Source organism: Pipistrellus kuhlii, unplaced genomic scaffold, assembly GCF_014108245.1.
Source record: "Pipistrellus kuhlii isolate mPipKuh1 unplaced genomic scaffold, mPipKuh1.p scaffold_m20_p_1, whole genome shotgun sequence".
Lineage (NCBI taxonomy): Eukaryota > Metazoa > Chordata > Mammalia > Chiroptera > Vespertilionidae > Pipistrellus > Pipistrellus kuhlii.
In genome coordinates this window covers 98,935,841-98,951,440 of record NW_023425404.1, presented here as the reverse complement: position 1 = coordinate 98,951,440, position 15,600 = coordinate 98,935,841, and the positions used below count along the sequence as shown (strand labels likewise).

The 15,600-nt window shown below is 35.6% G+C and overlaps 1 protein-coding gene across 2 annotated transcripts in view; it reads right to left on the bottom strand.

Moving 5' to 3' along the window:
- The window catches only part of MIS18BP1 (MIS18 binding protein 1), a 53,608-nt gene that overhangs the window by 17,106 nt on the left and 20,902 nt on the right, over positions 1-15,600 (bottom strand). For both annotated transcript variants that reach the window (XM_036458021.2, XM_036458030.2), the window contains exons 7-11: positions 9,953-10,040; positions 8,702-8,856; positions 6,372-6,523; positions 5,771-5,867; positions 2,686-3,514 (exon numbers count right to left, since the gene is read on the bottom strand). In XM_036458021.2, the coding sequence (XP_036313914.1) occupies positions 2,686-3,514; positions 5,771-5,867; positions 6,372-6,523; positions 8,702-8,856; positions 9,953-10,040 (1,321 nt within the window). The remainder of the gene's footprint in view (positions 1-2,685; positions 3,515-5,770; positions 5,868-6,371; positions 6,524-8,701; positions 8,857-9,952; positions 10,041-15,600) is intronic.

Here is a 15,600-nt window from a genome sequence, read left to right as displayed (position 1 = left end):
TATCATTTTGAAAAGTACTTTTTTCTCTTTCATAATTTTCTTCTACAAATCTTTCATAGGTATTAGTATAGCCACTCTTGATTAATCAGGGGTGAACCCCAAAGTTCATAAACAGCTTTATCAGGTTCTTAGTTAGCTTCTTCCTCTCTGTAATTTTGGGTTCCTCTTTTTGTTTCTCTGGCAGAAATTGAGGCTATAGTTACCTGGCTTTGCTGCAAAGTTGAACTGCATCTTTCTCCAGAAACAACAAAGGACAGAATGAGAAAAACACAACAGCCCACCCTCCTGAGAGTGCTACTTCTCTTAAGGGAGAGGAAGGCTCCCCACTTTCAGAGTGTAGGTGTATATGGGCCCCACTTGCTGCACTGATTTTCATCCCTGCAGGACAGCATGGAACTGGATATGAGAAGGGAGAAAAAGAGAACTGGAGCATTTTCTCTAATGGTCTGAGCATTAGTAATCCCTTTTCCTGCTCAAGTCAGAACTGCATAGCTTCTCTAACTCTGTCATGCTCTAGTGCTTATTTCCTGTTTAGTTAGCCTTGAGTTTAACTTGGATGATACCAGAGGGAAAACTAAAAATTCACAGCCAGTTTGGTAGTACTTAAATTTTAATCTTCCTCAATTGACCTGTTACCAATTACCTTTCTGAATCAACAAAAAGCTGCTGTATACATTGTCTTGTTTTTATAACTGTGCAGTAGAAGCTAGAGTGAAGTGTGCTTATTCCACCTCACTGGGAACTGCAGATCAAGCATTAGAAAGTCTCGTTAGATGATATATACAGCAAAAGTTGGAAACCTTTATTATATGTAAATGATTGGAGAATACACCTGGAAATAATAACTGATGTTTATTATTATATGCTGACAACGAAAGGCAGAAGAATCTATATAATTTGAAAATTAGTAAGAATGCAATGAAAGTTTCTCAGCTGTTAGAACCACAATTATACAATAAGACTAATGTGGAGATGTATAAAAACAGATTACATTTATAAAAGAATGAAGTCTAAATATAAGGCTACTCCATAGTTCAGGTAAAGGGCATTAAAAATCTGAAGAAGAGTACATTCAAGAAAAAGGGTGCAGGTGGAAAATGACCTTATGAAAAGATCTATAGCTCTTTGGGAACTAATTAAAATTTTTAAAAATCAGTAGCAATAAAAAGTTTAAACTTAGTTGTCTGAAAGAATTACATTTTCAGAAATAGGAATGTCAGGCAGTATTCAGGCAGGGGAAATAAGTCTGATTTTTGATATATTTAGAGATGTAGGTTAGACTTATGTAGGGATTTTAAGTAGGCAAAGGAAAATACAAATCTAAATATGAGAATTCAGGACCAAACAAACAGATTTGGAAGTACCTGTGCATAGAAAGAAGTTAGAACTCTGGAAGAAAAAGATCACTGAGAAGCAAGAAAGCACCCAACCCAAAAACTATGGAGAATAAGAATGAAGATTATTCTCTGTGTCTGAAGTGAGGGAACATTTAGGCAATTGAAAATGGAAGACTACATCGGCTCAGAGATGCCTTCAGAAGAATATTTCAAAAAAGATTTGAAAATAAATTCCAAATGTTATAAGGTTTGAGGGTGCAAAAAGGAGTGGAACACTGAATATGCCATGTTTCTAAGTTATCTTTCTCTTTTTCATCTTCCTTTCTTTCTATTAGATAACTTCCATCAGCAAACCACCATACTCTGGCAATGAGTCACATTACAAATTAAGCAAGCAACCAAGCACACGTATTCCCTTCTCTTCACACTCTTATTACCTATGCTTTTCTATTCCCACCATTGCCAAACTTCTTGTGCTGTCCCTCTAAGTTGTCTTTATTATACCATTCACTCTTTATTGCTCAACTATGATCTGGCTTCTAATACTACTAGGTTACTGATATTGCTTATTAAATCCATGTAGTCAAATCCAGTTATCAGCAGCATTAATTATGCAACCTAGGAAAAATCACCTAATTTCTGGGGCTATTTTCTTTTCTGTGAATGGGGGGGGGGGGGGCGGGGGGACGGGACCAGCCAATAGGTCTCCATGTTGAGTGCCAACCTATGAATCAGGAGGTCACAGTTGGATTCCCAATCAGGGCATGGGCCTGGGTTGCAATCTTGTTCCACAGTGTGGGGCATGCAAGAGGCAGCCAATCAATGATTCTCTCTCACTCTCCCTTCCTCTCAGAAATCAATTAAAACAAACATGTAGATGGCAGTTATTTATATTTTCTCTCCATTCTCTGTATAAATTCTAATTTTTCTTTATGTGCTTTTGGATGACATATTCCATTTTAAAGATCAGAAATTATTAAATCACCCCTTCATTGGAGTTATTTAAAAAAGAAAAAAAAAATATATATATATATATATATATATATATATATATATATATTTATATATATATATTTTTTAATTGATCTTTTACAGAGAGGAAGGGAGAGGGATAGAGAGAAACATCAATGAGAGAGAAGCATCAATGAGAGAGAAGCATCCTCCTGCACACTCCCTACTGGGAATGTGCCTGCAACAAGGTATATGCCCTTGACCGGAATCAAATCTGGGACCCTTCAGTCCCCAGACTGACGCTCTTTTTATCCAGTGAGCCAAACCAGCTAGGGCTGGAGTTCTTGTACTATTTTGTGCTACTCAAGATATTTCAGAGTCAAATTTAACTACTTACCAATGAAGCTTCTCCAATTCCTTCTCATTCCATTCTTCATCCTGAATTAAACCAGGTAAACATTCTAAGGAATGTCTCTTTGTCTGATCAGATCCCTTTTTGTTAATAATACCAGATTTCTGACAATTTATTTCAGCAGAACATCTAGCTTTCTGTTTTAGAGTATGAAATTCAGTTTCACTTTCTTCAGTTTCAGATTCAGAGGTCACTGAGATTTTTCCAGTGATGTTCCTTCTGCTTTTTCTCTGGTGGACTACTGTTTCCTTGGTATTTCTTGCTGTGGTTTTTTTAATATCCCCAGCTTTTGTTCTAATTTTCTTTCCCGTTTCACTCTTGTCAGCAGACAAATCTTGATTTGTTATTTGATTTTTTTCAATTTTTTTTGATGTTGATAACTTTGTATTGTTCTTAAAGTCAGAGGTGACCATTTGTTTTTTGTTTGAACTAGGTATTTTTATTTTCTGGTTGACAGTGAGTATATCACGTTCAATGCAATCTTCCTTGTTTATGCCTGTATGATCCACATCACACTCAAATGTATCTTTGAAAGTCTTTCTGGGCTTACTAATTGGACATGTAGTTTCATTTAAGTCTGATTCACTTTCTTTTTGATGCGTTGGCACCAGAAAATCTGATACTGCTTTAATGGCAGCAGGGGACACATTATACTTCATGCATTTTTGCTCTATCACATTTTTAGATGTAAGTGGTGTTAATACAACACAGACTTCCTTTTGATTAGTAGCCACATATTTTCTTTCTTCGTCTAACAAAGGTGATTTCCCTGAGATGATAATATCAATGGATAACTTCGATTCTTCGGATTGCTCTTTAATTTCATAAGATAAAACCAAAGATCAAAATCTCAAATTAGCTACAAAATTTAAAAAACTGTTTTCACAAATAAAATATTTTTCCCCACCATAAACTCCACTATCATATTAATCTTGCTGAAACACCAGTCTGTTTAGATCACTGTCCTTTCAATTGTAAACATATTATTTCTTAGTACCAATTTGTCCAGGACTTTTCATGGTATATTTAGTGTGCACATAAGCTCCTCTATCTGGCCTTTAATACAGTTCACTCGTGCATTCAAGTCTAAACCATATTCTATGTCTATGAGACCACTGTTTCTCAAATTTTCTCTACTTGGAAAATTTCTTTCATTCATTTACAAACCAAATCACTACCTGCTTCAATCTTATACTCCAGCCTACCTAGTCTACAAACTTTGTCTTGATTTCCTCAACTGAATGAAAGCTCTTTCAAATTTCCAGAATATTTTAAAATAATGCCATGTTTGGCAATGTGCCCTGCATATAATTACACTTGTCTTATCTTTCAACTAGTCTGAAAGTATACCTAGTAATTTTGTCTTCATTTGTGAATTATCTTCATTTTACTGTAGTTCAGTCACATATGTAGTAGAAGCTAGATAAATATTTGTTGGGTTGCTAAAACCTTAATAGTTATGTAACATATGAAATAGAAGGTATGTTACTGAAGAAGGGAATTAAAAGAACATGAAACTCCATTTGCACGGCCTCATTCTCATTCATCCCTAATTGTAGCCATCAAGGCAATCTTTTGCTGAATCCCCAAAAACTCTATGAATCATCATACGAAAACAACCAAAACAGAATTGAGTTTTATTATACCATGTCACTACTTAAAGAAAACAAATTATATGAAATTCTCAACTCTAAAACTTAAGAAACCAGAAGCTAAACTAATTTAGTTTCTAACTTTAAATTAATTATCCAGCTATAATTATAAATAGATATAAACTGTAAATTATAACACCAATCATTACAGTGTCACACTGCCAACAACCTACACACATTATGTGACATTTAAAAGATGAATGACAAAAAGAAAAGAAACTTCTAAATTATAATTCATGAAATAGTACTATTTAAAATCAAGAAAGTTTCCACAACACTTCTCAATGGAATTATATATTTTTACATTATGAGCTAAGTGTTTTCTTCTAATTCCTTATTACAAATGTGATTCAAATGTTCAATTGGCAATTTAAAAATTTTAAACTTTCTAATTTTCAGCAAATTTTTTTTTATTGATTTCATTAAATAACCTGAATAAAGATCCAAGCTATTCTGGATATTTTTAAGTCATACAAATTTGGTCTATATTAGTCTATTTTTTTTTTTACACACTTATAAATGTTCTCCACTTTCATTTTCACTTATAAGCAATAAAATAGAAAAAAAACGCTATTAAGCTTATAGATTCAATTAAACATTAAGTTTTAAATTCCCTAATGCATAGAGAAAAGGTCCTATATATTCAGGTATGCAGAATTTCAATGAAATCATTTTGAAAAATCCACACTTACATAAAACTAAATTATGGCTTATTAACAATTTAATAAAAATATTGTCTTTAAACATTACTAGAAACATTGTAATAACATATTTCATGATTTAAAAAATTATTTAAAGCTACCTTGATTAAAGAAAGCAAACCTATAAGTGAATGTATATTATGTATAAAATGAATTATTTCATTTTGTAAATCATTCTTCTGTAAAAAAATAACTAATATTTAATAAGCATTAAAACAGTCTATCATTTTAGATTTGGAAATTTATGAAATCACTTTTTAAAAAATATATATATTTTACTGATTTTTTACAGAGAGGAAGAGAGAGATATATAGAGTTAGAAACATCGATGAGAGAGAATCATCATCAGCTGCCTCTTGCACAACCCCTAGATACATGCCCTTGACTGGAATTGAACCTGGGACCGTTCAGTCCGCAGGCTGACGCTCTATCCACTGAGCCAAACCGGTTTTGGCTGAAATCACTTATAATATGTCAAAAAATGTCAAATATTAACTTTCTACTTATCCTATATAATAAAAGGCTAATATGCAAATTGTCCCGTTGATCGGGAGTTTGACCAAGGGCGGCCCAGCTGGCCAACCTCCCATGTCCCTTCTCCCTGCCAGCCCAGCCCGATGGGCCCCAATTCGAGTGGGGCGATCAGACCCCATCTGTGCACAAATTTGTGCACCGGACCTCTAGTTACAAAATAAAACAATAATAAGGATATATTACCTTGCTTCTGACTTTTAATTTTCTCTTTATTTATTCTTTCACAATTTTTGGGTTTTTTTGAAGATAACTTCTTATATTCCCTTTTTCCAATAAATTCCTTCAAAATCAAAAGATAACTTTTACTATAACAAGTACTACCTATAAACATGACTGCAAGCATTTTCACAGTATGACTCAAGCACACAAATTTCTAGGTAGCTTATAGAAATCTTATTAGCAGAGGTATTCAAAGCTTAAGCTTTGGAAGCACCACGTGGGTAACCACATTCTCACATCTTCTTTACTAATTTAGTACTATCATTTAAAATGTGCATGTGCATGCGCACATGTGTGCACCCCCCCCCCCACACACACCCAATCTCTCTCTCCCTCCCTCCTTTCCTCTCTCTATTTAAACCTTACTCTATAGCTAAAAACTTTGTTATTCTTGCCTGCACTTTTCCAGTGAGACACTAGGAAAATAAATATCAAGACATTTACCTACAATCCCTAAACTAATAAAAAGCAATATTTAACAAAGAGAACTCATGATTTCTCATTTGGTCTTGAACCTTTTCAGTAGTATCATATCACGACTGTACAGTGTTCAGTAAAAGCTTACCTGATTAGGTAAGTCATATTCTTGCCCATTTTGAACAGTATTCTTTATTTGGTCATCTGGGAAGCTTAATGGTGGTTTATTTTGAAGATTACTCTGGCAAATGTTTAATTCTATAGCTCCTGGCAATGTACTGTGCTTACTTTTCTTCAGTTCTATGAGTACAAAGATGGAGATTTAGATAAAATGATTATATAAAAGTTAAGCTGCTATTCCCCATTAAGAACTCACTTTGAAAAAGTCTAATCCAATGTCACAAATATTTGTTAAATTTGATTGTGACATAAAGCAATTTTAGTTGGACAGAATCATTCTGCATAGGGCTATATTTTGTTCAAGTCACTTTTATTCTCTTAAAAAACAAAAGAAAGAAAAAATGGACAGCCATATTATTCCTTATTATGTTTTGAATCTCCTTTGCCACATCTAAAGCAAAATAGAAACATTAAACCATTTTGTAAATACAAATTCCCTTTCATCCAAACTGTACTAACTAAACGGAAAGTGAATTAACTCTATTTCCCTTATATTTCTTCATGTATATTGAATTCTTATGTTTCAATTAATTTATGTATACCAATGTATAACTAAATCCATGCTAATTAAAATTTTAAGCAAAACCAAATTATATAGTATACAATATAGGCTTAATTATTGAGCTAAAATTCTAGGTAAATTAAAAAGAATTCGTAAAACTATAAACATTTTTATTATTCTAGAAGCTATATTTGAAGATACATAATGGATGGTGTCCTTCCTCTGAGATTATTACAGTATGGTGAAGAAGGCTATTATAATAGATCACCTATAATATATTCTGGTTAAGTATAACAGACATTAAGTATTTTAATACAATAGTATGACATATGGATTATAGCACTAAATATGCAAGACCACATTTTAAGTAAATCACACACACAATCACATCATTTTAAATTATCACTGATTAGCGCCTTTGCATATCTTTAGTTGTTTAATGTTAGACATGGTTTTGTTTTATTTCAGTGGTTTTCTCATTAAAAAAAAAAAAAAAAAAAAGACAGCACAAACCACCACCACTCAAAATAACTTATGTAATATGAGGACACACAATGTCTTAACATTTTCACAAAACAAAGATTTAATAAATCACACTAGAAAAATGATATACCTAAAAAAAAATCCATTAATATTTGCCCCTAACCTGAGCTTCCCAAAGGGGAGGCATCATCTCATTTTATTCATTTCTAAATTGCTAGCAGCTAACAAAGATCAAGGTTCATGGAAAGTGCTTTAAAAATATTTATTGAATTATTTTATTATGGACACAGGTAGCATGTAAAATAGTTTACCAAATTTTAGCATTTTACATTTGTATCTTCAAACACTTTACCAGTAACATTCACAATTTCAACATTTATGAAAAACACTGCTTAAGATCTAAGACTAAAGAAGATTAATAAATGATAAAAGTGAACTATACGTTTAGGAATTTTAAATTTAGGAATAAAAAAGTATATAGCAGTTGCTATAGCCCCAGGACTCCAGATACTGAAGATGGTGTAGCAAATGACAATGAGCAACATTTCAAATTTACAAGCAAATAGGATAACTTTTCAAAAAAAGAGGAAAGGTTGAGAAGAAACTAGAAGAGTGACTTTTAGCTAGCCCTGAGCAAGCAGTCATCCACATATTTAATCCATTCCTTTGTACTAGAAAGGATAAGCAAAATTACAAAGGCGAGCCTATGAACATAGGGAAGTGGGGTGCAGTGGGGGACTTATAGGGTGCCATGACTTTGGTAGAAGCAATCCTGTAAAGCTCTTTGTTACAAGGTCAAGGTAGAATCAACATAAATGTATACAACAGATTCTAATTAACTTTTATTCATCTATATTTTCTAGAAAAGGCTATGAAGTAAATTATAGTTTTGGCAAAGAGGTGACACAGAACAGTTTTGCCAGCTACCTTTATAGCAGTGGTCATTCAAAAAAACATGCCATTACCTCCATAAAAGCAAACTGGTATTGTCTATTAATGAAAATAAAATTAGGTACAAATTAGGCATATTTAACATATAGGTTTGAGTTAGGTTAGCAGCCTAAATACCTTGCATCTAGGAAACTAAAAGAACCATTATCTTTCATTGACATATTTATCAGATTAATTAGGTAACATTTAATGAAGTAAGTTGAATGCTAACTGCTTTGTAGTTTTTCTTCAAGTAGTGAAAACTCAAAAGTTTTAGGGCCAGATTAGAACACAATTGTTTATGAACTGTAAACAATTAAACAATGTGGGGTTCATGTAAGAATATATTACCATACCAATAGAGAAGAAAAGAGCAAACATACCCAAATGGTTACAATCAAGATCATAAATGGTGCTGGTTTTTTGGGGGCCATCTGTTTGGTTTACTCCTGCATCATTCATTGATTTTCCTATGTCAGGCACAAATCTTCTACTTTTCTGTTTTTGTCTGGCCTTTTTCTTTTTCTTTTCACAAGCCCTAAAAACATACATTATATTCTCTCTATTGTTGGTTCCCAGAAAAGTGAAAACAAAAAACTAAAACCCACAAAAAAATGAAACTCTCCTATGACCTAAACTCAACCCTAAATATAATAGCACTAACCCTAACTATAACATACCAACCCTAATCATAACGCTAATCCTAACATTGTTCCTATTAATAATTTTAAACTTAATCCTAACCCTTACACTAAAGCTACCCATAAACCTTACTCTAATTATAAAACAAACCCTAACAATAAGCCTATAATAATTCTAATACTTAACCCTAAACCAAGCTATCACCCTAACCCTAATCCCAAATATTACACCTAACCTTAAAACTAACCTTAGCCCTACCTAATTTTTAAACTAACCCTAACCCAAAGACTAATCCTAAATGTAACTAACTTTTAGCCCTAACTAATCATAAAGGTAACTCTAACAATAATTTTGAACTCAGCCCAAACCCTAACCTAATCTTTAAAACTAACACTATACTAAAAAATAGAGAAAATTCTCTTAGCTAAAGTTCTTCAGCATAGTAAAGATTCTCTTTAATCTTACATAATTTAAGCTTTCATGGCTTCCACTCCCTTTCCCACAAAAAACTCAGTACAATATAAAGTTTACTGAAACATAGCCATGTTCATTAAGACATTATGTTGCTTTTCCTCTACAAAGAGTTGAAGCAGTTGCGATAGAGCATGCCCATAAAAGTACTTACTAGCTGACCCTTTACAGAAAAAAACTGTCAACTCCTGTTTTGTGACTAGTTAACTGACATCACTCCATCCCCTCTGAGTTCCTTAAGGGCAAGATTTAACCAAATTCTCCCTGGTTTTCCCAGAGCCAACAGAGGGAATGAATGAAAGAAAAAAGTACCATGAACAGCTATGTGATTCATAAATGTAGAATAAGGATGACTCCTTGAAATGCCCAAGGTTTTATTTTCCATAAAAAAGAAATTAGGTAACCCACTGCATATTGGTTATATAAGTATACATTTTTAAAAGCTCACCTAAAATGGATGCATTTTATCAAATGAAAATTATGCCTCAATAAAATTGTTTTTTATATAACGAATACTTTACCTTAATTGTTCTAGAAAAGTATCAATGTGCTCTTTCCAATTTTCTGGAAAGCCAAACATAAACTTCCTTATGAGATAATATGGATAACCTATGTAATAATAAACAAAAAAAATTATCTAAAAACCTAGAATTTTGAAGACATGTCATTAACTCATTAAAAAAAAAATATATAGATAGATATACACACACACACATACACACACACTTATTGTTTACTATGTGCCAGGCAGGCACTGTTAAAGATACAAGGATTCAGCAATTAACAAAACAACCCAAATCCATACTTTCATGGAACTTGCCTTCTAATGTGAAACAGAAGGCAAACCAACAAGTAAAATATCTTGTTAGATGGACATTGATACTATGAAGAAAAATTATGCAGTTGAGAGGGAAAAGAAATATCAGTGTGTTCATGCAGACAGCATCTTTAAAAAGGATAGTCAAGCCCAGTTGGTATGGCTCAGAGGCTGAGCGTCAAACTATGAACCAGGAGGTCATGGCCTATGAACCAGGAGGTCATGGCCTATGAACCAGGAGGTCATGGCCTATGAACCAGGAGGTCATGGCCTATGAACCAGGAGGTCATGGCCTATGAACCAGGAGGTGACGGTTGATACTCAGTCAGGGCACATGCCTGGGTTCTGGATATATTATGAAGATAATGCCAATAGGACGTACTGACATATTAATGTGTGCGGGAAAGAATCTAGAATTTAAGGATGTCTCCAAGGATTTTAGCTAGCCACTGAAAGAGTGGAAAGAGGGGGAAGTCTGTAGATTAAGCAGGTTTAAGGGAGATGATAAGGTTTTATAATAGATACACAGTCCTGCACTGCATAAGGAGGTTTCAGGTAATGGTGGGCTGCGTGCGTATATGAAGGCAGCCCCATTAGATCATAATGAAGTTGAAAAATTTGTATTGACCCTAATTGGTTTGGCTCAGAAGACAGAGCATCAGCCCTGAAGGGTCCTGGGTTTGATTCTGGTCAAGGGCATGTACCTTGGTTTCGGGCACATCCCCAGTGGGGGGTGTGCAAGAGGCAGCTGATCAATGTTTCTCTCATGGATGTTTCTGTCTCTGGATCTGTTTTTGTTCATCAGTTTATGTTGTTCATTATATTCCACAAATGAGTGAGATCATGGTGGTATTTATCTTTCTTTGACTGGCTTATTTCGCTTAGAATAATGCTCTCCAGTTCCATCCATGCTATTGCAAAAGGTAAGAATTCCTTCTTTGTTACCGCAGCATCTGTAGATGTACCAGTTTTTTTAATCTACTCATCTGCTGATGGGCACTTAGGCTGTTTCCAAGTCTTAGCTATGGTGAATTGTGCTGCTATGAACAAATGGGTGCATACATCCTTTTTGATTGGTGTTTCTAGTTTCTTGGGATATATTCCTAGAATTGGAATCACGGGGTCAGATGGGAGTTCTATTTTTAGTTTTTTTGAGTAAACTCCATACTGTGCTAAAAAAAAAGATTTTTAAACAGCTGTATAATGTGCTTGTGTTTTAAGTTATTGAAAGAGCTGAAAGTTAAAAAAATTAAAAAGTTTAGAGTTGAAGTTACAGTAAGCTATGGCTAATTTATTGAAGAAAAATATTTTCTTATAAATTTAATGTAGCCTAAGTATACAGTGTTTATAAAGTTTATAGTAGTGTACAGTAATGCCCTAGCTTCACGATCACTCAACACTCACTCATTGACTCACCTAGAACAATTCATCCTGTAAGCTCTATTCATGGTAAATGACCTACACAGGTTACCATTTTTTATCTTTTATACCATATCTAACTTTTCTACAAATATAAATATACAAATATTTATCATTGTATTACAATTGCCTATAGTATTCAGTAGAGTAATGTGCTGTATAGATTTGTAGCCTAGGATCAATAAGCTATGCTATACAGCCTTGGTGTGTAATAGGCTACACTATGTCTGTGTAAGTGCAATGTATAATGTTCACATTACGAAACCACCTAAAAATATTTTTTCATAATGAATCCCTGTCATTGATACATGACTATGTTAAGTTTGAGATGCCTGTAGACATCCTAATGGAGATGTTAAATGGGCAGATGAAAAGTGAGTTGAGTGGCTAGAAGAGTATAAATTTGGCATTTGTCACCACATAGATTAATATTTAAAGCCTCGCCAAAGCCGGTTTGGCTCAGTGGTAGAGCGTTGGTCTGCGGACTGAAAGGTCCCAGGTTCGATTCCGGTCAAGGGCATATACCTTAGTTGCGGGCACATCCCCGGTAGGGGGTGTGCAAGAGGCGGCTGGTCGAAGTTTCTCTCTCATTGACGTTTCTGGCTCTCTATCTCTCTCCCTTTCTCTCTGTTAAAAATCAATAAAATATATTAAAAAAATATTTAAAGCCTCAAAAAAAAATCAGCATAGTACTGAATATAGAAAAAGCCCTAGTCTATCCATTAAGAGGCAATGAAAAAGGAAAAAAGAGTAAAGAAACGAAGAAGGAACAGGGAGGAAGATAGCATGAAAATCAGAATACGGTATTTTAGAAGCCAAGTGAAGTATTTCATTAACAAATGACAAGTGCTGGAGAGGATGTGAGAAAAGGGAACCTTCATTAGTACACTGCTGATGGGAATGCAGACTGGTGTAGCCATTATGGAAAACGATATGGAGTTTCCTGAAAAAAAATAAAAATGGAACTGCCATTTGACCCAGTGATCCCACTTTTAGGAATATGTCCTAAAAGAAACCTGAAATACCAATCAGAAAGAATGTATGCACCCTATGTCTATAGCAGCACAATTTACAATAGCTAAGATCTGGAAACAGTATAAGTGCCGATCAGTAGATAAGTGGATAAAAAAGTTGTGGTACATTTATGCCATGGAATACTATGTAACAGTAAAAAAGAATTGCTTATCATTTGAAACAGCATGGAGGGACCAGGAGAGTATCATACTATTTTCCGGCGTATAAGACGACTTTTGAAATGAAAAAAAAAAATCAACTGAAAATCGGGGGTAAAAGACCAAAATTGCACAAAATTACCTGCAGATCTTGACGGCAAAGTAAGTCTTTTCTTTGAAGTGGGGGGTAGTCTCATACAGCGAATATAGGCCTAAACCTATGTTTTAACTGTAAAGTTAGGGGGTCGTCTTATACGCCGGAAAATATGATAAGTGAAATAAATCAGTCAGAGAAAGACAACGACCATGTTTCCCCGAAAATAAAACATCCTCCGAAAATAAGACCTACTTTCAGGTTTCCTTCTGAGTGAAATATAAGCCCCCCCTAGGCTCTGTATCAGAATGAAAATTAATTTACCGTAAAATGGTCACTAGGGCCGCACTGACTGGCATCTAGCAACCAGTGACTTTACTCAGAGTCCTCACTGCTGTGTGGAGGCAGAGCGGAGGTCAGAGTGAGCGGTGAATGCAGGGCGGGAGAGAGGAGGAGACTTTCACAGATGCATGTAGAAGAACAGGAGGAGTAGAGTGGAAGGGACACGGCCAAGGTGGTGATTGCTGGTCTGTCTCTGGTGACACTGCCTGATGCTTGCGGCCGCCCTCATGATGACTGAAGCTTCTCAGTCAGTGGCAGACCCTGCTCCAGCCCAGGTTCAGGCCCCAGCAAGCCCAGTGACAGTCCCCAGGCAGGCCCCAGGGGGGAAATGTCTGATAAAGGATTAGGGGGGACGTCTGGTGAAGGTGTTCAGTGGCACAGGGGTGGGGGAGGAGGATCACTTTAAATGACACAGAAGGATCAGAGGGGGCAATCAAAATTACACAGAAGGATCAAAAGGGGTTACTAAAATGGTAATCCCCCTTTTGATTCTCCTGTGCCATTTTGATTCCCCCCTCTGATCCCTCCTGTGTCATTTTAAGTGATCCCCCTCCCCCCACCTTGATACCCCAATTCCTTTTTTTTACCCCTAGAAATGAGCGCAAAAAGAAAAAGCTACTCCGTGGAGTACAAGAAAGGAATCGTGGAAGACTCTTGGGGCCAAAATCTTACTGCTTTCTGCAAAGAGAAAATGTTGAGTATCCAATTGGTCCAAAAATGGCGAGCAGAGTATGGTAACCTCATTGAACAAGTGGACAAGGGAAATGCTAAAAAGTGCAAGTGTGGATCAGATCGGCAACCATTATTTTCCGAGCTGTAAGACCTGATCTGTGAATGGGTTGTTGACAGGAGAGCAAAGGCTTTGGTTGTGAATAGGGCTCAGATTCAAGAATTTGCCCTTGCAATGGCACCACAGTTTGACATAGCCCCCGAAGACTTCAAAGCATCACAACACTGGCTGGATAATTTCCTTCAGCGAAGTGAACTGTCTTTAAGAAGATCTACAACATTGTTTAGGTTGGAAGATACTCAAGTTATTAAGCGAGCACTTGCATTCAAGTCCTTTATTGATGATGCTGACTTCTCTAAATGCAAGCTTTCCAACATGATTGCTATGGATGAAATTGCAGTGTTTATGGGCCAATCATCTCAAACAACAATTGAACAGCGGGGTGCCTCCTTAGTGTCCATTCCCTCCACTGCTTATGAAAGTGCACATGATTTCTGTATTTTGGCAATTCGTCTGGATGGCACTAACCTTTAGTCATTTCTAAGGGCAAGAAGGAAAAGATTGAATGTGTTTTGGGCATTTTTATTCTTGAAACTGAAAAAGCCTGGGCCACACAAGCAATTATAAGGTGGTGGTCGATTTAATGCTGCCGCTTGTTATGCAAGGAAGCCAAAGAGGTCTTCTAGTCTGGGATGCAGCCAGCACTCACTGCGCTAAAGACATGAAGACATTTCCTCACAAAAGAAAAATAGATCAGATAATGATTCCGGCAGGAATGACGGCCTATCTTCACACTCTTGATATTGCAATAAACAAGCCATTCAAAGACAATTTGCGCATGGAAATTAATGACCACATTGAAAATAGAATGGAGAAAAATCAGCGTGGAAACTTTGTGAAACCTGAACTGCAAGAAGTTGTGACTTGGGTGAAGAATTCATGGGAGAAAATCTCTGACAGTTGCATTGCAAATGCACTGCGAGTAGGCTACCTGGACAAGAAGTACTCATTTAAAGACAGTGCTATTGCTAACCATGAGAGATTTGGTCCACTGATTCTGAAAGAAATGGAGTGACAAGAAATTCACCAGGAAATTCAGGAATTGGATTGTTATGATGATGTTCCAGAAGATGACGACATGATTGTCATTGAATAAATGAGTAAATTCTTGATACTGTAGGATTCACAGTTTGTATGGACAACTACCATACTACCGTACCGCATACAGGTAATAAATTTCCTTTATTTTCATTTAACAATAAATGTGTACTGTATTCCTCTTCATGGAAAAATAAGACATCCCCTGAAAATAAGACCTAGCGCATCTTCGGGAGCAAAAATTAATATAAGATACTGTCTTATTTTCGGGAAACAGGGTATCACATGATCCCACTCATATGTGGAATCTAAGTATCAAAATAAACTAATGAAGAGCGAATCCAGAGACATGGAAGCATGGGACAGAGTGAGGAATCTCAGGAAGGCAGGGGAGGAAGGGGAGGAGATAATCAATCAAAGATCTGGTATGCATATACTGTAGACATGGCCCATGGACACAGACAATGGGATGGAGGCCTGGGTCGGGGGACAGGGGC